Raw genomic sequence first — 24,841 nt, forward strand, 5'->3', positions numbered from 1 at the left:
GATACTGCTATAGCTGGAGTTTTCCTGCCTGGCCTATGGTCAGGACAAATCTCTCTCACCCGCCAGTCCCACAGCTGCTCAGACCCAACCAAGTAAACACAGAGACTTATATTGGTTACAAACTGTATGGCCATGGCAGGCTTCTTGCTATCTAGTTCTTCTATCTTACATTAACCCATTTCTATTAATCTATAAGTTGCCACATGGCTCGTAGCCTTCCGGTACCTTACATCTTGCTTGTCATGGCTGCGGCTGGCAGTGTCTCTCCGCCTCAGCCTTCCACTTCCCAGAATTCTCTTCTCTGCTTGTCCCGCCTATCCTTCCTGCCTGGCTACTGGCCAATCAGTGTTTTATTTATAACCAATCAAAGCAACACATTTGACATACAGAACATCCCACAGCATACTGCTGTTAACCTTATTTTATAGGTAGTGAAACTGAAGTACAAAGAGCTTACTTAAATACTAGAGTATCTGGTTACCCAGAGTAATCTAACTAAGTAACGGAAGTAGGATTCAGACCCATGTCAACTCATTCAAAAGACAAAGCTTTTGGGTCTGAGATGATCTGGCTGGCTAGGCAAGGGTCCCGTTCCTACCCCCTGCAAGTTCCTCCTGAAACTACACAGTCCAAGGAGACAGCCTTCCCCGCTAGAAGAGGACCATGCTTCTGTCAAGGGTATAAAAGTACCTGTGCTCCCCAGCAGGACCTTCACGCTAGCCCTCAAGACAAAGCTTTAAGCCACACTGCCATCCTTGGGTGTCCGTCTTCACATCTTGCCTTCACCTACTGTAATTCACCTACTCACTGGCAATTGCATCAACAAGTTGGTTTGCAGCTCTCTTCTTTCTGCAGCTTCTGCTGAAGTTCATACTTGTGTCCAGTACCCAGTACATACAGTGCACCAGGCTGTGTTTCACAGGGATGAACAAGGCAGGCAAACTGCAGTGGCTGAAGAAGGCTTGTGTCTTGTTCTGTTGATGTCTGCAGCTTTGTTTGTGGATGGTTAATAGGCCAGTTCGCTGTCCTATTGTTTGTTTGTCCATACCTTTGTTTGTCTGTGGCTAAAACAGATCATACAGTTGTTTTGTTTGTGGCTTCACAACATAGGAAAATAATATATTTAAGTATTTACCACTTTTGATTTTTTTTTCCAAATAGAAATCTGTATCTCTCCATGTGATTGTCTTGACTGTGACAATTATTTCTCATATTATTTCTCATATAATCATTGAAGATGAATGGCAAAAAGTTAATTGGCTTTGACCTTTTACCTGTTTTCTCTTGGAGTTAATTTAATGCTAATTTGGAAACATCAAAATCTCTGCAGAATATTAAACAATTTTCATTCCATATGGCCAAACAAAAAGCTACTCCAAGCAAAATGCTTTCATTCATGGAGACACAGTTGTAGGCTTTTTATCATGTTGCCAAGGCTAAGCATTGGAACCAGTGTTGAGGGGAAAGCATTCCTTGCCTCTTTCCACATGTCGCCCGCAGTCACTTGCTGTGTTTTCATTCCTTTCCTCCATTCAATAAAGAGGAAAAAGGATTCTCTCACTCTTCTTCATGCCTGAAACTAGAGCATGTTAGCCGTGCTCAAATGGGAATGTGTTTCCTCTGGTGACTGGCAGCAACTCTAATCCTATTGGCTACATCCGAGGTTACTGTTTGTGTCCCATCGCTGTTTGTTTACAGCAGCCGTTAGCGATTTTCTTGAGCAGGGCTGTCATGGCCATTGCCTGCACTGAAACCCAAATGCCTCTTAGAAGAAAGATGACAGATTCCACCCAGCCACTTGCAAAACTTGAAAAGCAGTTCCTTGTCAAACACGTGAAAAACAACTCTTCCTTCTAACTTGAAGGGAAAAAGAGAGAAACTGTCTTACTCCAGATGTTGGTTCCTTGCTAGTGAAACAGGCCTGAGCTGGTTCATCCCCATTCCTTTGTCTTCCCTTTGCAAAACCCACAGAGAACACATTTGGGGCCACTTTGCAGAGTTGGCAAGAGTCTCTGCATTTTAAGGGAATCATATGGACACAGAATGCCACAATCAATAGACTCGGAATCCCCAGGGCCCAGAAATGGGATGCTTAGGACTCACATTCTAGGTCATCAGTTAGAATGTGGCCTGGACCCAAGAATCATCCCAATTGTTGCCAGGTTTTGCTTACTTGATTAAACTTGATTCAAACTAGGTTGACGAGAGTTTTTATTTTCTTGTTGATTAGTGGTGGGGGCCAGGAAAACAAAAGAAAGAAATGAAGATGGAGACGAAGTCAGAATGGGAGGAACTAGGATCTCTAAGACTCCCCTTTGAAAGACAGGTGATGCAGCCAAACCACTTTCTCATCGCTGCCGATCTGAACAGGCCAAGCTTTTCGTTGGAGTTAGGCGCCTTTACTTACCATCTATGTGATAAGTAGTGTAGCTGTCTTCATGGATTTAAAGAGGGTCAGAGAGGCCTTCGAATGGGGAGGAGAAAGAAGGGGAGGACAGGAGAGGAGAGGAGAGGAGAGGAGAGGAGAGGAGAGGAGAATTTATTGACAAGCCTGGCATTTCACGGGGATAGACACCATAAGATGTAGTGGAATCCACATTGAAGATACTGTAACATCCATGGTTACCTCCTTGCTAAGTATGTTAAGGACTTAAACAATAGACTGGTATTTGTATTAGTTGGTTTGGGTTTTTTGTTTTGTGGGGAGATGCCCCCACTTTTTCTCCCAGGGTGCTTTTGAGAAGGGAGAAATGAGGAATATGTAGATAGAAATATAGAGGAGAGAGACAGTTAGAAATACAGGATAGCCTTGGGAGGGCCTGGGTCAAAACCCGCCACCCCTTCTGTCTCTGCTAAAGGGCTTTTAAAGGAATGCTAGGGGTGGAGCAAAAGACCTCCCCCCAGCACAGCCAAGTGCAGGCCATCTCAAACACCTGGTGACCATGCACGTGGTCAAGCCATCCCCTATGCAGCCCTACTGTGTAAAGCAAGCTTAGATCTCACTAGGAAAACTTTGTGGGCTCCCACAATTTTGTTTTGTTTTTTTATAACTTCTTCTCCTTGACCTAAGGGTCTATGTGTCAGAAATCACAGCCCGGCCCTTTACCTGTTTCCTTTTAATAATGTTGACTTGGGTCATTCTCAACTATTTCAGCCAATGTGTCTTGTCTGATTAGTTCTGCTTCTGTGCAAGAAGACATTGACCTCCTTCATTATTTTTCCCCCCTTAGGTATCTGAACACACTCAATTAAATTGGATCCTCACCTGTATGGTCAGACTGCCTCGATTGCAGCATTTACACCAGTGGAAGGTAAATGCCAGGGCATGGTTATTAATGGAAAGGAAGGCTTCTGTGTGTTGCTGTGCCAGGACCTAGGAGTCCTGAGTTCACTTGCCACCCTGGTCTGCCACTCACTATTGGCTGGACCAGCATTGTTCATCATCACAGTGTTAAGCAAAATATAAAAGGGTTCACCAAGACTCCTTCTGCCTCCAAAACTCTATTTGTTGCTTGTTTTATCTGTATTTGGATAGACTTGGTGATGATTGTGACCTGCTGCATTATAATTAATGAACAATCAGAATCTCTGGAACACTGTTCCCTGATGTTGCCTCCCATCTCCACTGGAACTAACAAGCATCCGGGAAAGAATGTTTTCACTGTGGGGAGGAGAGATAACATTTTTAACATTTAAACAAGTTGAGCCTAGTTCAAATCCACAGAAGAAAATTAAGACTGTTGTTGTAAGAAGTGCCACTAAGAAAGATAAGTTAGATAATTCATAGTGCTTTACTGCCACTTACCTTTGCAACTGGATAACTCAAAGTAGATAGCTCCAACTATGTCAACACTAATTTTAGTTTCGGCTACTTTTGAGCCTATCTTCTGGGCCGTTGGTTTCCTCAGAAGTTGTTCTTCAGAAGCCATTCCCTAAACTACAGAGAGAGGCCCTCCTGCAGTGCCAGTGCCTGGATCTCGTGGTATGGGTGCATGGGTGCCTCTCTCCCAGAGCCTCACCTTGAAGCCCAACCCCCAGCAGCTGGGGCTTTGGGAGGTGGTCAGATGGGAAGGGTGGGTCCCTCATGAGTGGGATTGTTGTTTTAAAGCAAGCCCCTTCACCTCTCTCCCAAAGCAAGGAAATAAGGACACAAAAGAAGGCACAACTGATCAGTCTTGGAGGTGGTTGTAGGAAGGGGGTCTCATTTCTAGCTCTAGTCTTAGTTTTAATCCTGTACTTCTTGGCATCCAGAACTAGAAAAAATGAACTTCTGTCCTGTTGTTTACAACAGAAACTGATGTCTTGTGGGTGTCCAAAGAACAGGTATTAAATAAGACACTAATGGTGATGCTGCAGATTGACCACCTGCCGGGAATTGGAAACAAAGGTTTCATAAGGTTCTCTAACGTATTTTAATTTTAGGCAAGGCTTTGCTGTTTTAGTATAACACTATACCACTAATTTCTGATTGAACCTAGTAATTAAGGGTAAAAAGTTCTCTGAGACAGAATTTCAGTATCCTGGGAAGATATGCTACGGGCAGTTCTGATCAGGTCAGTGAGCACAGGAGGAGTAGTGTGAAGGTCAGGGTTGCTGAGGTCAGGGTTACCTGGAGGGTTGATAAGTAAAGCATCTATAGCACATTAACAACACTCAGTAAATACTAGTGTTCTCTACATCACCTCACTTCCTTTGTAATTACAAGGACCAATAGGCTAATACAAAAACTGCAGGGCTGGAGAAATGGCTCAGGAGTCTTGAGTCTTCCAGCACCCACATTAGGTGGCTCACAGCAGCCTGTAACTCCAAATTTAGGAGATCCTACACCCTCTTTCTGGCCTTTGTGGGCACCTACACACATGTGGCATGTACATACACAGACACACACATACACATAAATAAAGATAATAGTGATAATATATCCACAAATTGGGAAGCAAGATAACTCAGCGCTAGCCTGGTTCAATTCCTAAAACCCACAGTGGAAGGAGAGAACTGACTCTTCAAAAGTTGTCCTCTCACCTCTACATGCAAGCTTTGGCATGTGCCTTCAGTCATACCAACATGCACAGGTCCAAGAGCACACACACTAAATAAGTAAGTAAATAAATAAATAGGTAGAAATTTATCTGTAAATTTAATGCAACACGGCTTTCATTTTTTAACCTTTTTTTTTTTTTTAACATTTGTATTTATCCTGTATGGGAGCAGGGTGAGCAGTGGCATGTGGAGGCCAGAGGACAACTTTCTGGAAACTTCTCTGTTTCCAGAACATGGTCCTGGGGCTAGAACTTGGATCGTCAGACTTTGTGGCAAGCACCCTTAACCATTAAGCTGTTTTGCCTGCCCTGGTAGCAGCTTTTCAAAAATTGGGTTATTTTGTTTCTTTTTGCAAATTACTCTTCTCTAAATTAATCTTCTATGAACTTCACCCAGTAACATTTGTGATAAGGGGCAGAGTTGACTCCTGTTAACTTTGAGAAATTTAATTTTGTAATGATTTCTGAACGTAGCTGACTTAGAATCTAGGAAATCCCTTTGTCCTCAGTGAAACAGAGGTGGTTGGTACAGGATCCCTCCTGGGGCAAGAGACCATGTGTGCAACTCAGTGGTAGAGCTTGGGTGGGCTTTGCCCCAGCTCCAAAAATAAAATAGCATACAAATGGTAAAAAGTCCCTCTTAGTTCTCCTGGAGCCTGGAGCATGAACATGATAAGCAGCCAGATGATGCTGGAGTTGCTAAAAGGGACTGAAATAGATGTTATTACAGGTGGCTCCAGATCACACTTTGCTTCCTTTAAAAGTTTCTTAATTGAGCAATATAATCAGGTTCAAGTCAGATTTCTTTCTCTTCTCTCCTTGTTTCTACAGGCTAAGGCTGCGAAGCAGAAGCATGATGGGACAGTAGGCCTACTCACATACCCAGTACTGCAGGCGGCAGACATTCTGTGCTACAAGTAAGGAGGGGGGCCAGCCTTGGTCTTGTGCTTATGTACTCTCACCCTGAGAAGAGAGGGGCTGTGTGTGTGAATGTCCTTTGCTTGTTCTTGGCAAGATCTCACTGTGTTGTAGCTGAATTTTTCTCTGGTCCTGCCCAGCCCCACAGACCCTGCAGCTGCTTATAAAATAATCATTCAGAAGCTTATATTAATTAAAACTGCTCAGCCATTTATTTACTCAGGCTTGTTATTGACTAGCTTTACACTTAAATTAACCCATAATTCTTATTTATGTTTAGCCATGTGGCTTGGTACCTTTTTTCAGTTTTGCCTTCACATCTTGCTTCCTCTGTGTCTGGCTGGCGCCTCCTGACTCAGCCTTCCTGTTCCCAGAATTCTCCTCTCTGCTTGTCCCTCCTGTACTATATTTTCGGCCTGGCTACTGGCCAGTCAGCATTTTATGTATCAACCAAATCAGAGCAGCACACATTCACAGCATACAGAGCGACATTCCCATCACTGTGTAGCCCAGGCTCCTTGTGAATGTGTGCAGGAATTGCAGGCGTGTACCACACAATAGTTTCTTTAACTCTTCAGGAAAAGGTGGACTTGAGGAGAAGGAGCTGTAAAAAGGATCAGATATACCAGTCAGCACTGCGTGCTAAATCTGCAGGCTAGTGCTATTTAGAGCTAGTGCAGAGTGCCTACTATGTGCTAGGGACCTTTCCAAGTCATCTCTGTGTGTGAACCCTAACAGCCTTGTAAAACTGATCATCGTTGCCCCTATTCCTCAGAAGAGGAAGCCGAGACACAGAGTGGTCAGCAGCAAATCCAGAGTCAGGATCCGAGTCCTGGGGGTGCTCCCAGTCTAAGATCAGGCAGGTTTGTCGCTTTGAGTCTCCGGTGGGGCGCTAGATGGCAGTGACCAGTGTGGCCAGGAAGCAAAAGAGGAGAGGAGAAGAGAAGGGGAGGGGAAGAGAGAGGAGGATGAGATAGAAGGAGGAAGGGAGGACGGTGGGCAAGAACAGGCAGAACACTAATCTCTAGTGGCTAATCTATAAAGGTGATACTAATACATAATAAGAATAATCTCTAATGGTGGAGTGTGGGTTCTCTGCCTATGTCTGTTTTGTTTTGTTTTCTCTAGTGGGAACTGAACTTAGGGCCTCATGCTTGCTAGACAGGCACCCTACCATGGCCATAGATTGACAGTCCCATTTTTGTGTTTGGCTTCTGATGCAGGGTCTATCCAAGTTGTTCAGACTGGCCTTGAGTTCACACAGGCTCCAAATATGTGTTCCTCTTGCCTCAGCCCCTGGGTAGCTAGAACTACAGCCTCTGTCCAGGTCCCGCTCTGAGTTTATTTCACTGTGCTGCTGTTTCCTGCCATGCTTCTCATGCTGTTTGATGATATCAGCGAGCTGAAGTGGGAGGTGGGGGGGGGGGGGGGGGGGGGTGTTAAAGTGGTTAGCATGCTTCTTAGTTTGGTAAAACTAACACAGACTTAATTTTTTTCCAACTCTGTGATTTCTCAGACAGATTAATCTCTATTATAGATTCAAGCAATCTTAATACATGATTGGTTTCTTTTCCTTAAGTTGAGAAAGTTCATCTTTTCACCACTTCCCTTCCATGTATCTGATTTGCCATCAACACTATCTGTGCACTCTGGGACCAGTACGATGTAACATAGTCATTGTGAGGCTGTGCCCATTGATGGGAGAGCTCATGTAGCTATCAAGGTGCATAGTCATCATGGAAGTGCTGACTGATGATTGAGGACAGGCAGGGGAAGGACAGTGTGTTGCTTACAGTGACATGCATATTAGAACTTATTGCTTATTTCTGGTATTTTTTCATGTATGTTTTTAGGCTTCAGTTGATTTTAGGTAACTGATGCTGCAAAAATTAAAACTGTTACTGGGTGGTGGTAGCACTCAGGAAGCAGAGGCAGGTGGATCTCTGTGAGTTCAAGGCCAGCCTAGTCTACAGAGTGAGTTCCAGGACAGCCAAGGCTACATAGAGAGACCCTTTCTTGGATAAAAAACAAAACAAAACAAAAACAAAAAAATTAAAAGTGTGGCAAGAGGCAACTGATATATACTCTTATCAATTGCCCAAAATCCATTGGCAAAATGATATTGTAGTCTTTTTATTTACAAATTAGATGAACAAGGACACCTTTGGGAGTTATTGAGCAAATTGTACAGGATTGATAGCACCTGATACAGACCGTATGGTTTGTAGATATAGAAGGGCACTGTTAGAAGGCTGGCGTAGTGAAGCAGCTTCCTAAGATCTGAAAGCATGTTTTGCATGCTGCCATTTTTAGAGTCAAGTCTGAGGAATGTCCTCATATCGTACACAAAACTGTAAGTGGTTCACATGTGGCAGGTAAACATAAAAGTTTTTACTGGCTTCCTCTCTGCCTCAGTCTACCTCCAACATCAGCAGGATTCGCTTATAAAAGTACTTAATATTTAGTCCAAGGTAGGCATTCCTGTCTTCAAGATGATGGTCTCCTTCCTTAGCCTGGAAATTACCTGCCAGATCTAATGCCAGGATTAGGTTACAGATGTGGACATCTGCATGCCCCTTTTCTAAGAGAAACAGCCCAGTGTTCTCTTCTGTCTAGTCTCAGGCTAGACCGCCTGAGTTGGGAGTATTTTCTGTTTGTTTTTGTTTTGTTTCACGTATTTCTGTATTTGGGAAAAGTCATGGCCAGAATGTCTAGGAAGACTTATATTATAAACATAGGTAGGTTGATAGATTGAAGGATGGGTAAAATATCTGTGGTTTCTATCCCCCAGAAAGTGTGGCCTCTGCATAAAAGATTGGTGCAAGTCAAATACAGGCTTTATATGTGTTTTTTTCAAAGTCAGCATTAGAATGAGTGGTATGGTGAGCCAGAGAACAAACACTAAGAAAGGAATGGAGAAGCAGCTTCAGATAGGCTTATAAAAGACATGTGTAATTGTTTCCATAGGAATTGTTTAAGGAACTCAGGAATGGAGAGCTGAGATTATCTTACTCAGAGAGCATGATAAATAACAGAAATTTAAGTCAAGCCTGGAGGTGCAGGTCTGTGATTCCAGCTGTTTATCAGTCTGGGCAGGAAGGTCACAAGTTCAAGGCTAGCCTGAGTGACTTAGTGAGACCCTGTCCCAAAATAAAAGTAAAAAGAGGGTAGGTGATGTAGCTCAGTAGTAGAGAGCTTGCCTAGTGTGTATGAAGCCCTAGGTTCAGTCTCTAGCACCATCAAAATAATAATGATAATAATAGAAGATACATAAAGACAGAACACTCAAAAATAGCGGAAGTTCTTAATTTTTATTTATACATTCCTTAATTATCTGAATAATTAAAATAAATTCAGCTAGCCATCAGAGGGCCAGAAGGCCTGCTGCTAGATCATGTCTTCTAGACATGACAGGGAAGTTGTACCCATGACATCTCAACAATATGGTCACCTAGACAGGACCTGCATAATGACAACACCAGATGACATACCAATGTGAATGGGAGAAATCTTAGATGGGTTCAACCACAGATGAAGAGCTCTAGCCAGTTAATGGCTTCTCAGGGAGGGAGAATCAGTCTTCTCCAGGACATGCCCCCTGATAGTTTCCAATCCCAGCTGGTCAGTCCTAAACACATATACATAGGAGCAACACTAAATGGAATCAGTTGGGATGGAGGGTGTCTGTCTGTCTGTCTGTGTCTCTGTGTGTAACAATAATTATAGAAGAAGAGGTCATGAGTTTAAGAGAGAGTTGAGGTGAACATGGGAAGAGTTGGGGGAGAAGGAAGAGTGGAAATGATGTAAACATAATACTCATGAAATTCTCAAAAGCAAATAGCTGGCCACATATTAAGTAAATATTTATTTTTCTTTATTTTTATTTCTCTTCCTATATACGTATACATAGAGAGAGATATACACACAGTGTATTTATTATATTCAGCAGGTGTATATGCAATACAACAATTCTAGGTGTGCCACTGTACATACCCTTGAAGGGAAGAGAAGGGAAGACTGACAAGGGTTGAGCAGTGTTTTCCAGAGCATCCTAATAGCTGATAGATACGTGGCATTCAAATTCTCATGGCGGCTCTCTAAGACAGGCGGGCGATATCCCCATATGTAAGACAGGTGGCTGATATCCCCACCTATAAGATGGATAGGTGATATCCCCATATGTAAGACAGGTGGCCGATATCCCCACCTATAAGATAGGTGGACAAGCCAGGCGGTGGTGGCGCACGCCTTTGATCCCAGCACTTGGGAGGCAGAGGCAGGCGGATCTTTGTGAGCCTGGTCTACAGAGTGAGTCTAGGACAGCCAGAGCTACACAGAGAAACCCTGTCTCAAAAAAACAAGAAAAAAAAAGATAGGTGGGTGATATCCCCATCTATAAGATAGGTGGGCGAGCCGGGCGGTGGTGGCGCACGCCTTTAATCCCAGCACTCGGGAGGCAGAGGCAGGCGGATCTTTGTGAGTTCGAGGCCAGCCTGGTCTACAGAGCGAGATCCAGGAAAGGCGCAAAGCTACACAGAGAGACCCTGTCTCGAAAAACCAAAAAAAAAAAAAAAAAAAAAGATAGGTGGGCGATATCCCTCCCCATTTTCCACATGAAGAAATTAGCTTTCAGGTCGAGGTAGTGTCGTGTCTGAGCACTTCCCTAGTGTGTGTGAGGCACCACCAAAACTGCTAATAAATAGTAACAATAAATAATTGTTAAATTTTAAAAAGAGAGAAATAACTCTCAGGGGAAATGTGATAATTTTGCATAGACAGAGTGATCACCTCACTAATCAGGTTATGTATGCTTCCCAAGAATTTGAGGTGAGAAACAGGAGAAAAGGCCAAGACTGTAAATCGAAAGATAAGATGGGCCTGGTGAGCATGCTCAGCAGGGCAGGGGACTCACCTCCAAGCCTGACAACCTAAGTACAAGCCTAAGAGCCCATGTGCAAGGAGAGCGTTGACTCCCACAGCTGTTTTCTCACCACAAGCATGCTGTGCACACACACACACACACACACACACACACACACACACACACACACACACTCACACACACCACAGAGTAAATAAATGTTAAAAAAAAGAGAGAGAGAGAGAAGTCTGTAATGACACAGAAGAATGAGAAGGTGGGCCTTTAAAAACTGTAAGTAGAAAACCAAACTGTCAGTCAGCTTTCTTTTGCGGTGACAAAATACCTGTGGTAAGTCAGCTCGAATCACTTTTGGCTCAGGTGTCAGGGATTTCAGCCCGTGATTGGTTGGCCTCGTTGCTTTGGGTCTAGAGTGAGGCAGGGTATCATAGTGGAAACATATGGTGGGACAAAGCTGCTTTATTTCATGGTGACCAAAAACAGGTATAGGGAGGCAGACCAGGGTCCCCAAGTCCCCTTCAAGGGCCACACCCCAGTGACCTGATTTCTTTCTAAGCAGGCCCAGCTCCTAAGTGGTTCCTCATCTCCCGGTAGCACCAAAGACTGGGACTAAGCCTTGAGCACTTGGTCTCTGGGGGACATTTAAAGTACAAAGGAAGCCAAGAAACAAACAAAAAAAAATGTAGACAGGAGAATAAGTGGCCTGGGATTTCAGTTCAGTGGTTTCAGCTTCCGGGAGAGTCGTCCTGTTGTCTAAGGGTGGAAGTGTCGCTCCTGGGAGTAGACTTTTCTAGAGCAGGTCTTAAAATCATAGGGTTCCTAAACTTCATCCAGTGAGCCCAGGCTGTCTGTCTGTCCTGGAGTCTTCCGAGGTCCTGAAAGCTGCTGCCCCGATGGCGTTCTACCCTACTGCCTGCGCAGTCAGTCCTCTGTCTTTCTGGAATAGCTAGAGGGCAGAGTGCTCTATCAAACCAAACTCCCTCGAGAGGCAGTCTGGGCATGGACTCTCCGGGCTTCTGGCCCCGGAAACTGGGAGCTGGCAGAGAGCGGAGTGAACCGTGGTTGACAACAAACAAGCCAATATGTGCTCCACCAAGAGTGGGAAGCTGTCTCTGTATTTTAAGGACCAGGTGAAGTGGGTGTCAGCGATGCTTCCTAAAGGATGGATTAAAGGAGAGCAGCAGCTGGGAAGTCTGTCCAGAGGCCATTTCACCAGCCGAGAGCTCGATAGTGATGGTAAAGAAAAAGACCTACGACTTCACAGTAGATCAAATATGAACGAGTGACGTGTCGGGGGTAACCACACATTTACTGTGGTGTTGCCCTGCCTAAGGTGGGCAATGCTGGGAGAGGACTAGTGAGAAGTTACAGTTCCACTCGGTTTCTGACGAGTATCAGTGTCTAAAAGTAATTGCTGTAATGGAGAGTCACTGCAGTGTGTCCAGCAAGCAGTCAGTGAGGGGGAGCCAATCCTTCGTGACAGTACAGACAACTCCAAGCCCCTTCCCCAGCCCGCCGAGTAAAGGCAGCAGTTCTGCAACCTCACAGGCACAGCCAAGCAAGGAGGGAAAAGCAAGTTCTACATAGGCAACGATCATTCATCTGGACACTAATGCTGCCAAAGGGGCGGGACGGAGCCCCAGAAAACTTCGAGGCAATAAGGATCGAAGCAAAAGAAAAACGGTTCAGTCACCAAAGAAGAAGATCAGAGGCATTATTATGTGACAGAAGTTATAACAATCAAAATTATGAAAGACTTTTGTTTTATGTTGTGTCTGAGAAAGCACAGCCAGGGTGAGAGGGAATAAAAAGGAAGGAGAGAAAGAGTGGACGTATTAATATGGATATCATTACGTCGGATATAAATTTTAAAAGAACAGCCCTAAATTATTTGAAGTGAAAGGCAGACTGTGAGGAGAGAGGTTGAAAACGTGAAGAGAATAAGCCCCATAAGTGAGTGGAATCAAAGACAGGCTGAATAATGTAAAGTGTGAACTCAAGGGATGAGAAGCAAAGGCCAAGATAAATTACAGGAGGTGAAAGCGGCAGCGGCCGCAGAGGGAAGAGGGACCAGAAACAAACAAACCAGAGTCAGATGCAAACGCCACGTGGAGCAACAGGACCAGGTGAAAAACATTAAAATGTTTTTAATCCTCTTATAAAAAAAAATCAAAACCCCACAGAACTGTAAGAAAAGAGTCAGGGATCCGACATGAGGCAAGACGCACACAGCGTCATTATGGAAACTAAATGTGTTTTCTGTTTAGTGGGGTGGCTTTGTGAGTCTGGAACCATTTTGACATGTGGAAATATTCATTTTGATGTGCTTAAAGTGTATTGATTATGGTAATTGTTTTTTCTGTGTTAGTTGCAGTCCATTGTGATTTCCTATGGGCTACTGTAATTGCTTTTTAACCTGCTCTCTTGGCTAATTTGGGCTGGGGGAGCCAAGGTGACCTCTGCATATGGGCCTCACTATAATTACTCGGTAAGAGTAGCGAAGACCAGCCGAAGAGAAATTGACAAAAGCAGGCCATGTGCTTGTGTACCCCAAAGAGGAGCCCGTGCTGAACAGAGAGGGTCCAGAGTAGCCATGCCACTTTTACCACTCACTCAGCCACTGGCCTTCTGCTCCGGTGCCTTTAGCTCTCCCAGGCCCTCTGCAGCTTCCCCGATCTACTTTTGCTGACCTCAGAAAAGGAGGAAGCACTTCCTAGTTCACAGCCTCGGCCATGCCTTCACCTTGTCACTCACTTTCTGTTTTTCTTATGGCAGAGTTCTCAGAAGTCCTATAAAATAGTTTATATTTGGGAGTCACCTGTCGGTCTCACGTATACTTTGTACCCAAGTCTGAATTGTCACCCGGTCTATGGCCATCCCTGGGGTTGAGCATTGGTATTTCTGTTTTCTCAATGGGTGAGTTGGCCATTAAAAGAAAGATGATCTTATTTGAGAAGTCAGTATGACTCCCATAAGGCCATATATGTCTCTTGCCATTCTGTCCTTCATCGTATCAAACATTAGCGGGTAGTTGTCATATCAATTGCTTCCATGTATTGAGGCTTTACTATCAGGAGCGCCCCTTGGTAACCGTAGAAACAGCCGGAAGAGGATGGTGCCATCATTACCTCAGTTTGCAGAGAGATTGAAGGCTTGGGAAGAGGGAGAAACTCGAGATGGTAACTCACTGCTTCTTCCAAATTAAAATTCCTTGATCAGAAGCTGCAGTTGTGCTATCAAACCTAACCCCACAGCCAAGCATTTAACATTGAAATCACCTGTCTCCACCCATGGGCATGCTTCCCGGATTCCATGCTTTGAAGTGCACATGCAGGAATGAGAGCATCATAAATAGATTCTCTGCGTTCTGGGTGGGTTTGTTTTTTTTTTTCCACATCCTCATTTCTTAATGAATACACATTTTTAGTTAAAAGTCAAGTGTCCTTAGTTCTTTTTCTCAAATCATTTTCTTCCCTCTCTAAAAGCAGCTACAGCATAAAGGGGGTTTGGGAATGTCTTGTTTTTCCTCTTCTTTCTTATCATCATGATCATCATTGCTATCTGTCTTTCAGTCCTGGAGATTCAACCCTGTGCCTTAAACGTATGAGGCAAGTGCTGAATCACTGAACCACAGCTTCAGCCTTTACCAGGTTGCTCTAATCATTGCAGACCTGTGCATCTATAAAAATATGTTGCATTTGAACGTATACTTTCATAATTTACATAAATGTCAGTGTACTCCTCACATGCTCTGCAATTTGCTTTCTTTAAGACCCATCTATGTTGTACTTTGAGATTTTCATTTAAGTTCCCAGGGCATATTAACTGTCCTCCGGTTACAATGACTTGAAAATGAAGGAGCATATTGCAGAAAGATCTCAAATCATTTCTTGTTTGATGAGGAGGGAAACCTCTGGCCGGAAGAGCTGTCTGCCATCTCTAATTTGAAGACTGGGTGGGGGTATCTTTCAAGTGTGAGCCGCAGCTCTGAGGTAAAAGCATCTGGTCTAGGCTGGAGTAATCTGTGCTGACTGGGTGAGGGATGAGGAGTGGTTTTTAAACACAATTATGCGCAGCGCATGTGTGCTATTGAAGATGCCATGGCTCCCTCCTGGCAAGATCCCGTCATGCTGGTGTTGATGGCTGCACTCCTTTGCGATGGGTGAAACAGAACCAGAGTAGACAAACATCTCTTCAGCATTTGTCTGACACACAGATAAAGACTCGGGTCTCGGTGTTCCCTCTGTAGTTGGTGAACATTTGTTGAACACCAATAGTGAAGTAGACCCAGGACATGCAGCTGCTTGCAATACCATTTCCGGCTAAGAAGGAGCCTTGCTGAGTTTTTCTGTCTGTGTTTTATTAAAGGTCCACACACGTTCCTGTCGGGGAGGATCAAGTCCAGCACATGGAACTTGTTCAGGATCTAGCTCGAAGTTTCAACCAGAAGTATGGGGAGTTGTTTCCATTGCCCAAGTCCATTCTCAGTAAGTGACAAGAGGGTGGTTATGAAATCTGGGCACACACTGAAGAATAAGTGGACTGGAGGCCTGGAACTTCGCTGGGACTAAATTTGGGATTCTTAACTGGAATCCTTATTGTTTGGGGTTATGTGGGACTAGGAGATGATATTGGAGTCTAGAAAACATAAAAAAAAAAATTATGAGCTGGGCTGTGTCAGTGCACACCTTTAATTCCAGCACTAAGGAGGCAGAGGCAGGCGGATCTCTGTGAGTTCCAGGCCAGCCTGGTCTACAGAGTGAGTTTCAGGACAGGCTTCAAAGCTACACAGAGAAATCCTGTCTCAAAAAGGAAAAACAAAGTTGTAAAATATGGGAGAAACTTTTAAAAAATCATAATTTTAGTTTCTAAAATATGTCAATAGATTATATAAAATAAGATTTTATTTGATAGAGCAAATTACATGCCCTATTTTACACATAAGCCAACTAAGGCTCAGCAAAGTTCACTCTGTGTTCAAGTCACATGTCCAGTTGATCACAGAGCTGAGCCCCGTCAGCTCTTCTGATCCCAAAGCCTCACCCTTCTTAACATTCACAGTAAGACAAATGCCAGGAGAATGAGAAGTGCTCAGTCATAGTCCAGACAAAATGAGGAAGAATGGATGATCCCCAAAGGTGGTTTTCTGAGATGAACAGGAGAGATGGGGCAGTGCATCTGAAATGCCAGCCTTGGCTCTGCTAGGCTATCTCATGGGTTGAAGTCAACCTCCTTTTTAGCAAACAGGATTTCTATTGCTGTTTTACCCACTTTAGTTTCATCTTTAATAGTTTCATTATAAACAAAGCAGGTATCAATAACACTGGTGTATGAAACATAGCCTAACACCCCCCTCTGTGTGTGTGTGTGTGTGTGTGTGTGTGTGTGTGTGTGTGTGTGTGTGTGTGTTTCTATGACTGTGTGTATGTGTGTGCGCATGTGCCTGTAAATATATAATTCTGTGTAGAGATGTGGAAGGATTGCCACAGATGGTTAAATGCAGCATTCCTACAGCAAGGTGGGAAGTGGAGGCAGGAGAATGGCCAGCAAGCCTAGGGAATGCTGCATAGTGGCGGAAAAAAGAGATAACCTGCCTCAGAACAAAGGGATGACAAAAACAGATTCCCAGAAGTTGCCCCTGGCCTCAAATTCTCCATGGCACGTATGTATCTGTACGCACATCCACACACACAAGTTTTTAAAAATATAGATTGTATTCACAGAGCCATCTTGGCACTCACCATGCAAGTCTAGTGACCTGGGTTCCATCCCTGGAGCCTACAAGTGTGCACAGCATAGGCAGCATAATTCCGTTTGTGCCAGTTACACACTGGATGAATCACTACCCATACATGATGTGGATATTACATTATCAAGACCTGTTTCTGATGTCTTTACTTCCACATTTGACAAACTGCTCAAATTCTTCAAGATGAAGGTGTGCTCTCTGTGCAGTCAGATAATATCTCTGGTATTTTTGGTGTCTTCGAGATCTAGACTGTAACAGTCTTGATGACTTGTCTTCTTTTCACTAGCATCCATGAAGAAAGTGAAATCCCTCCGTGATCCCTCTGCTAAAATGTCAAAATCGGACCCCGACAAACTGGCAACTGTTGGAATAACAGACAGCCCAGAGGAGATCGTGCAGAAATTCCGCAAGGCTGTGACGGACTTCACATCGGAGGTCACCTACGAGCCGGACAGCAGAGCTGGCGTCTCCAACATGGTGGCGATCCATGCGGCGGTATCAGGCCTCTCTGTGGAGGAGGTGGTGCGCAGGAGCGCCGGCCTGGACACTGCGCGCTACAAGCTGCTGGTGGCGGATGCTGTGATCGAGAAGTTTGCTCCAATCAGGAGAGAAATTGAGAGACTGAAAATGGATAAGGACCATTTAAAGAAGGTTCTACTTGTTGGATCTGCAAAAGCCAAAGAATTAGCCTATCCTGTGTTCGAGGAGGTGAAGAAATTGGTGGGGATTCTGTAGGAAAGTCAGCCAGTCACCTGCACTCCAGTCAAGACAACTTTCCTCTGGCAGATTTTAGTCTGTACATATTTGGTTTGATGAGTGCTTCCTTCCAATCGATGTTCCAATTCCATCAGCAAATGCTATTATCAGGAGAGCTGAAGCAGGCTCAGCTCTCTGCACCCGAGTTAACTGAGGTGCTATATTTTGGGTCTTAAGTATTCCCACATACTTGACAGCTAAACAATAACTGAGCTATGATGTGTCGCTGAAGTTTTTTCCGGTCTTGCCCAGCCCCACAGACCCCCTACAAGCCACTTATAAAATAATCATTCAGAAGCTTATATTAATTAAAACTGCTTGGCCATTAGCTCAGGCCTACCATTGACTAGCTCTTACATTTAAACTAACCCATTTCTGTTCATCTACATGTTGCCACGTTTTTTTGTGGCTTTACCTGTGTGCCATTACATGCTGCTCCCTGGATGGCAAGCTGGCGTCCTGACTCAGCCTTCCAGCCTTCCCACAATTCTCCTTGTCTGCTTATCCCGCCTATACTTTCTGCCTGGCTACTGGCCAATCAGCATTTTATTTATCAACCAATCAGAGCAACACATTCACAGCATACAGAGCGGTATCCACAGCAGTGATGTGTGCTTATTTGTGCCATCTTTACTGTGACAGGTGCACTTTGTCTATCTCTAAACCCTTTGTAAAGCTGTACATAGAGGTCCTATGCTGTAATCCTGAATCTAGTAGTTTTTGGAGTTCTTCAAAACAGGTTTGCTGTGGATATCACTCTATATAAATAAAGCACTGATTGGCCAGTGACCAGGCAGGAAGTATAGGCGGGACAAGGAGAGAGGAGAATTGAGGAACGAGGAAGGAAAGGGAGACCAGCTGGAGCCACCGCCAAGACAAGGAAGATGTAAAGTACCGGTAAGCCATGAGCCACGTGGCAAAGTAAAGATTAATAGAAATGGACTGAATATAAGAGTGAGAGCTAGACAATGATAGGCCTGAGCTAATGGCCAAACAGTTTAAATAATGTAAGAGTCTGTGTGTTTATTTTATAAGTGGGCTCCGGGACTGGCGGGACTTGGCGGTGGGAGCTGGAGAAAAATTCTCCAGCTACACAGGTTGATTCTTACAGCTCATGTGTCACTGAGATGATGTTTATCCTCAAGTATTTGAGTGACTTAACGTGGGCCAGCAAGGTGGCTCAGGCTCAAGTCTGACAGTCCGAGTCCATCCTCAAGACCAGCATGGTGGAAAGAGAAAATTGACTGGCAAGTTGTCCTCTGACCTCCATTTGTGCACCTTGGTATAAATACACACACACACACACACACACACACAACAACAACAACAACAACAACAACAAATAAATAAAAATATAATAATCTAATACAATAATCTACCTAACTTCTGCTTGTTTTCCAAGAAGCCATGCAGGCATATTCCAGCAAATGTCGGTTCTTAAATTCAGAGATTCAGGAGGTCAGCATCTGAGAGCTGTTGTATTGCCTCAGTTTCATTTACTTATTATTCAGGGCCAAGTTGTCATCCTGTGTCCCGTCCTCCCCCCCACCCCCGCTTTTTTTTGTTTTTTGAGACAGGGTTTCTTTGTGTAGCCTTGGCTGTCCTGGATCTTGTTCTGTAGACCAGGCTGGCCTGGAACTCATAGAGATCCTCCTGCCTCTGCCTCCAGAGTGCTGGGATTAAAGGCATGTGCCACCACTGCCTGGCTGGATCGTGTTCTTAATAAGCACTTTTATTTTTATACTCATTTCAGTTTAGTCTCACCAACCCCTCCCTCTGGCACACATTGGAGAGGAGTTACATTTTACACATAGTGGAACCAGGGGGCAGAAGGTAGAATTAGCTCGCACAGCGTCACTAAGTAAGAAGCAGACCCAAGAGTGAAGCCCTTTCTCCCTACTCCCACAACAAGTGCTTTTTAACAATTCGCCCCAAAGCCCTGAGAGCCAAAGTTTTGAACCTCTAAACATTCCAGTTTTGAAGATGGGTACTAGAAAGACAAAGCCTGAAATAGTGATTTTGTTTGTATCAACTCAGCTAGTTGATACAAACAGAACCTCAGATGTGGGTCCCAAGACCTCGCTTCTAGATGGCAGAGACGCCTCTTGTCTCTGCCGGACTCCAGTGGGAGCGAGGACTGAAGCCTCCAATATTACCAGTGAAGGGAAGCTTCTCATCTTATGTCTGCCCCAGTCTCTAGGCAATAACAAACCACCCAGACATAGAGCTGCACTTCCATGTTCACACCTGAAGACAGAAATGGCAGTCCTGGCTTGCACACTAAGGCCTCATATCAAGACTGATTTTGCAAGGACCAGCAAGGTGGCTCAGCCGAAAAGGGTGTTTGATGCCAACCAAGCCTGACTACCTGAGTTCAGTCCCTGAGATTCACATAGTAAATGGAGAGACCTGGCTCCCCAAAGCATTCTTTGACTTACACACACACACACACACACACACACACACACACACACACAAAGAGAGACAGAGACAGAGAGACCACAGTGGCATACACAAGCCTGTCCACATACAAATAAATGTTTATTTTTTAATTTTAAGATTGATTTCACAACGCACACCATTGTCACCTAGACAACTGGGACTAGGAGACATGGCATCCCAGAGTCAAGATTAAAACACAAACTTGACTCAGGGAAAAGATACATTTTACCTTTTTTGTTGTCGTTGTTGGGGTGGCATGTTGTTTTCTTAATTCATTTATTTATTAGTGTGTGTATTTGTGTGGGCAGGCTCATGCCAAGGCATGCTACACCTGGCCCGTTATGTGCCACGAGGAAGGAGAGAGACAAACATGGGTATCAAAGATTTTATTAAATCACCACGTAAGTGGATCACTAATCAATCAGGGCTGCAGGACAGGGACTCAGAGCCTTGTTTCTCCTGACAGACCAAGGAGGGGCAGAAACAGGTTTATAAGCATGAAAATCACAAATATTTGTTGCCAAGTTACGATTATAATTTTCACCAATCAGGATTTAGAGATTAGGGGCTTCCTTGAATGTTCCATCATTGTCAACCTTTATACAATGCAAGCCTTTCAGTCCAGCCAATCAGATTTATTTGTTCTTTTGGTGGTTAAGAACAGCCATAAGGTTTCTAGAGAAATAAAGATGCTTAACAACTATTTGTACGGTTTAGGGAGGAGGTTGATCAGCCATTGGAAAGTTCTCGGTTTGCCTAGGAACCTGAACTTTATTTCACCCTACAGGGTAAAGTCTGAAGTCTAAAGTCAAAATGGCAGTGCTTAAGCCAAGGTGCTTTTGCCTGCTCCCTTTGATATCTGTCAGGGTTGGAGGACCAGTTCTCTCCTTCCCCCATGGGAGTTCCAGAGATCAAAGTCAGGTCATAAGGCTTAGCATCAGGTACGTTTCCCTGTTGAGCCATTTTACTGGCCCCTACATTTTATCTTTTAGATCTTTGTCAGAGATGTCTGTAATCTGAGGGCATCACTGGATATGTTTCTTCCAAGGATCTTTTTACTTTCATTTTATTTTAATTTTGTTTAATGTGTGTGTGTGTGTGTGTGTGTGTGTGTGTGTGTGTGTGTGTGTGCGTGTGCGCGCGCACATGGGTGCATGAGCACATGCTCATGTGCGTATACATGCCACAGTATATGTGTGATGTCAGAAGCCAATGTGCGTGAGCTGGTTTTATTCCACTGTGTGGGTCCCAGGGGTCAAACTGGACTGGCAGCAGGCACCTCTACCTGCTGAAGCGTCTCACCAGCACCTTTCACTTGCCCTGTTAAGGAAGCCTGTTAGGAAAACTGGAAATTATATCTATCAAACCAGTTGCCTGTTTATCTGTGTGGTTTTTACCCCCTGGCAACACTTCTGTCTACCAAGAATTAAAGACAACATGGAAAAGATCTCCAAAAGTGGAGGTGGGAGGAAGCATTAGAACAGGATAACCTCTGAGGAGCAAAGTCAGTGCACTGGTAGACTACAGTTGACTGCATCCTGTTATTTAAGACTCCTACTGCATAAAATGTAAATTTGCCATAATCATTAAGATTCTTGCTCAATGCATTAGAGTTCTCCAAGGGAAAAATCAAATAGGACACATAGAAACAGGGAAAAAAAAGAGTTTATTGGGGGCTGGAGAATGGCTCAGTGGTTAATGGCATATACTTTTCTTGCCAAGGACATGCAGTTTGTTTCCCAGTACCCATGCTGGGCAGCTCACAACTGCCTGTAACTCCAGCTCTAAGGGGATCTGATATCTCTGGACTTAGCGTGCACCTATACTCATATGCACATAGCATACATTTTCCTGAAAAAAAATAATTTGTTGTATAGATTGGTACAAAAACTGGAGAAAAAAGTCAAAATCATAATATGTTTATTGTCTTCAATCGAGGGAGTCGGGACAGTAGTGTGATCCAGTCCAGATTTAAAGGCTAAATAATCAGTGGTACACTCAGTCCAAGGCTTTCAGAACCTAGAGACTGGGATGGGAGCTCCTGTGTAAGTCCCAGAGTCTGAAGGCCTGGGAACAAACTTTGGCATTTCAGAATGGACCAGCTCAAGAACAAGTTGGCCTTTCCCAAGTTTTTGAAGTTGATTGGCTTCAATGGATTGGCTGGGGCCTGGCCACATTGGCAATGATAAGTCTTTGTTTACTGACTCTGCTTCCAGTTTTTTCTAGAAATAACCTTACAATACACCAAAAAGGAAAATAGGAAGTTTCACCAGCTATCTATGCAACACAAGCTGACACATAATGTCAACTGTTGCACCCAGTCATCTCAAAAAGTTGATAAAAGAACAAAGGCTACAACCTGGATATGTTTTTCACATCTCTTCCCATTTCATTCACAAGCCCAGAAAAAAAAATTTTTTTTTGAGACAGGGTCTCTACATAGCCTTGACTGCCCTGGTCCACTATGTAGACCAGGCTGGCCTTGAACTCACAGAAATCCACCTACCTCTGCTTCCTGAATGCTGGGATTAATGACTTGCACCACCATGCTAGTCCAGAGATCTTTTTTAATATAAATGAAGAATTGGAAATAAATACAACTATGGTTGACTTCCAAAGGTAATTTTGGTGGTTGTTTCCTATTTCTTTGTGGAGAATGTGAATGGTAAAATGTTTCAGATAGTAGTGGTCAGGCATCTTGGTGCTCTGTAATTCTGCCTACTGACAAACACAATGAGTAGGTTTATCTTCACAGGCACTTCATAAACAGTTATCAGAGTAATGTCAGCAAATGGGCTAGAGACTTCTAAAGAAGTGTGATTTCTGTCCTCCCCACCCCCCAATCCTTTTTGATGCTCACCATAAGCATGGTTATCACAACACAACTACCAGCACTGTTGGGTTCTCACTGTCTATTAGGCACCGTACTAAATGTCTTCTTAAGACAATAAGACATTCCATCACTGTAATTATATAAAGAAAACTTTACTTACTTACTTACTTACTTACTTACTTACTTACTTACTTACTTACTTACTTTACATCCTGACTGCAGCAGGCTCCCCTCTCTCCTTCCCTCCCCCTCTCTCCCCCTCTCTCCCCCTCTCTTTCTCTCCTTCTCCTCTCTCAATCCACCCCTCTTTCATATTCACTCAGAAAGGGGCGGGCTTTCTATGGGCATCTGCAAAGCATGGCATACCAAGCTGCTGTAAGACCAAGCACCTCCCCCTGTATTCAGGCTGGGCAAGGTAATCCAGCATGAGGAATAGGATCCCAGGGATAGCCCTGCTCCCATTGCCAGGAGTCCCACAAATAGACCACTCTACACAACTGTCACACATATGCAGAGGGCCTAAGTCAGTTCCATGCAGGCTCTCTGGTTGTTGAAAAACATTTACTTTTATTTTCTTTTAGTTTTGAGGTTTTAGTCCATGATTGGTTGGTCCATTTTCTTTTGTGTTTGCCTCAGGACAGTGCATCCAGACTACATATGACTAAGGCTGACAATAAGCTATCTGTCATGGTTGGGAAGTGCACCCAGCATTGTTCAGTTCCTGATAATGGTAGAGACAGGATTCCAACACAACTTCTAAGGGGTAGAATTAGGATCCAGAGTCTTGCAAAGCCACTAGGTCCCCTTGCACAACATGTTCTGGTACACATGACTACTGTGTGCCCTAAAGACAACACTGTTGGATATTTCCATGTAAATTTAAATTAATTAAAATTAAATTTAAAAATCGCTTCCTTGTCAGTGTTTTCAAATTCCATATGGCTAGTGGGTGCCAGACAGTGCAGACAGAGGACTTGCCCATCATGGACCTGTTTATTGGACAATGCTGCTGTGAGGCATGGAGTTTACCTGTGATTGAAATAGATCAAGAACATGGAATGGGACTCTTCCTGGAGGGGTCCTCCTGAGGACAGTACAGTTTCTCCATACAGTTTTAAAAGAAAAAAAAACATAATGCGCTATCAAGCATTATGTATTGCCATACACTGGGAATTAAGTATACTTCGATGCAATATCGCATTTATATCAACCCTAAAGATAGAAATTCTTAATTCCACTCTTTAAAGTGAGAAAGCCTACTCAGGAAATATGTCTAAAGCCACATGCTTATTATTAGCTTCAAGTTTCTTCTCATTGGGAATCTGAGGTATACCTTGACGAGCAAGCCCTAAGCAGTGGGCTGACCTTGCTAGTCCACAGTCTTCTCTTCTGTATTCCATTATATTCTCAGTCCTTATATTTTCCTGTTCTGCCCTCTCTGCTTCTCCTGTTCTTCCTGCTTGTTTCACTGTTCTTATAATTATTCCCAAAAACTTCATTCATGCACACAATACAGCCCTTAGCTTTTGTTCCCAGCCAAGTGGCCTGTATCTGTTCCGAGTTAAAAGGAATGACTGTGCCATGTGGCAGTTCTTGGTCTCCTTAACATGAGGATTCATCTGTGTCGTCATTAACTATGTGCTATCCCTGTGTGATCACTTTTTTTCATTCTGTCAACTTGGTGGCTCTTTTGAAATTTTTTGCACAGGAAGAGTCAGTTCCTGCCTGAAACTGATCTGAAAACAGATTGCCTATCATTAGCAATTAGGATTTTCCAGCACCCTGGGACACAACAGCCAGGAGGCTTTACTGCTTATCATTTTAAGCTCTCATATGTTAACTCTCAACAATCCTGCTTTGTTGATTACATAGGGATTGTTTCTTTGTCTAGGAAGGAGACTGGAGTCCAGTTCATTACAAATTTGTCCTCAGATATGCAGTCCAACACTGTGATCAAGTTTATGATGGCTCTACCTTGTGAGAGCAACGATGGAAATGCAATACACCTATTATTTAGCAGAAGACACACAGAGATGCAAGTTAGCAAATGCTAGATCAACTTGGGAGTGAGCAATTAACATGGATACTCAGGGGGAAAGATGCCACTTATCAGGGATAGGAGAAAGGATTTTCTTTTCTTTTTTTTGTTGTTTGTTTGTTATTATTTTATTTTCTGTGTGAGTGTTTTTCCTTCATGTCTATGTGTCCACTACTTACATGCTTGG

General features: G+C 43.8%; 1 protein-coding gene across 2 annotated transcripts in view; it reads left to right on the top strand.

The window, feature by feature from the left end:
- The window catches only part of Wars2 (tryptophanyl tRNA synthetase 2, mitochondrial), an 87,890-nt gene extending 64,364 nt beyond the window's left edge, over positions 1–23,526 (top strand). Inside the window, exons 3-6 of one of the 2 annotated variants that reach the window (XM_052730825.1) lie at positions 3,231–3,311; positions 5,871–5,956; positions 15,205–15,323; positions 16,872–23,526. In XM_052730825.1, the coding sequence (XP_052586785.1) occupies positions 3,231–3,311; positions 5,871–5,956; positions 15,205–15,323; positions 16,872–17,320 (735 nt within the window). In that variant the 3' untranslated portion in view covers positions 17,321–23,526. The remainder of the gene's footprint in view (positions 1–3,230; positions 3,312–5,870; positions 5,957–15,204; positions 15,324–16,871) is intronic. The other variant, XM_052730826.1, reaches the window with a different exon arrangement.
- The last annotated feature ends 1,315 nt before the right edge of the window (positions 23,527–24,841 follow it).

This window comes from Peromyscus californicus, unplaced genomic scaffold, assembly GCF_007827085.1.
Source record: "Peromyscus californicus insignis strain IS unplaced genomic scaffold, ASM782708v3 Scaffold_9__1_contigs__length_137607984, whole genome shotgun sequence".
Taxonomy (NCBI): Eukaryota; Metazoa; Chordata; class Mammalia; order Rodentia; family Cricetidae; genus Peromyscus; species Peromyscus californicus.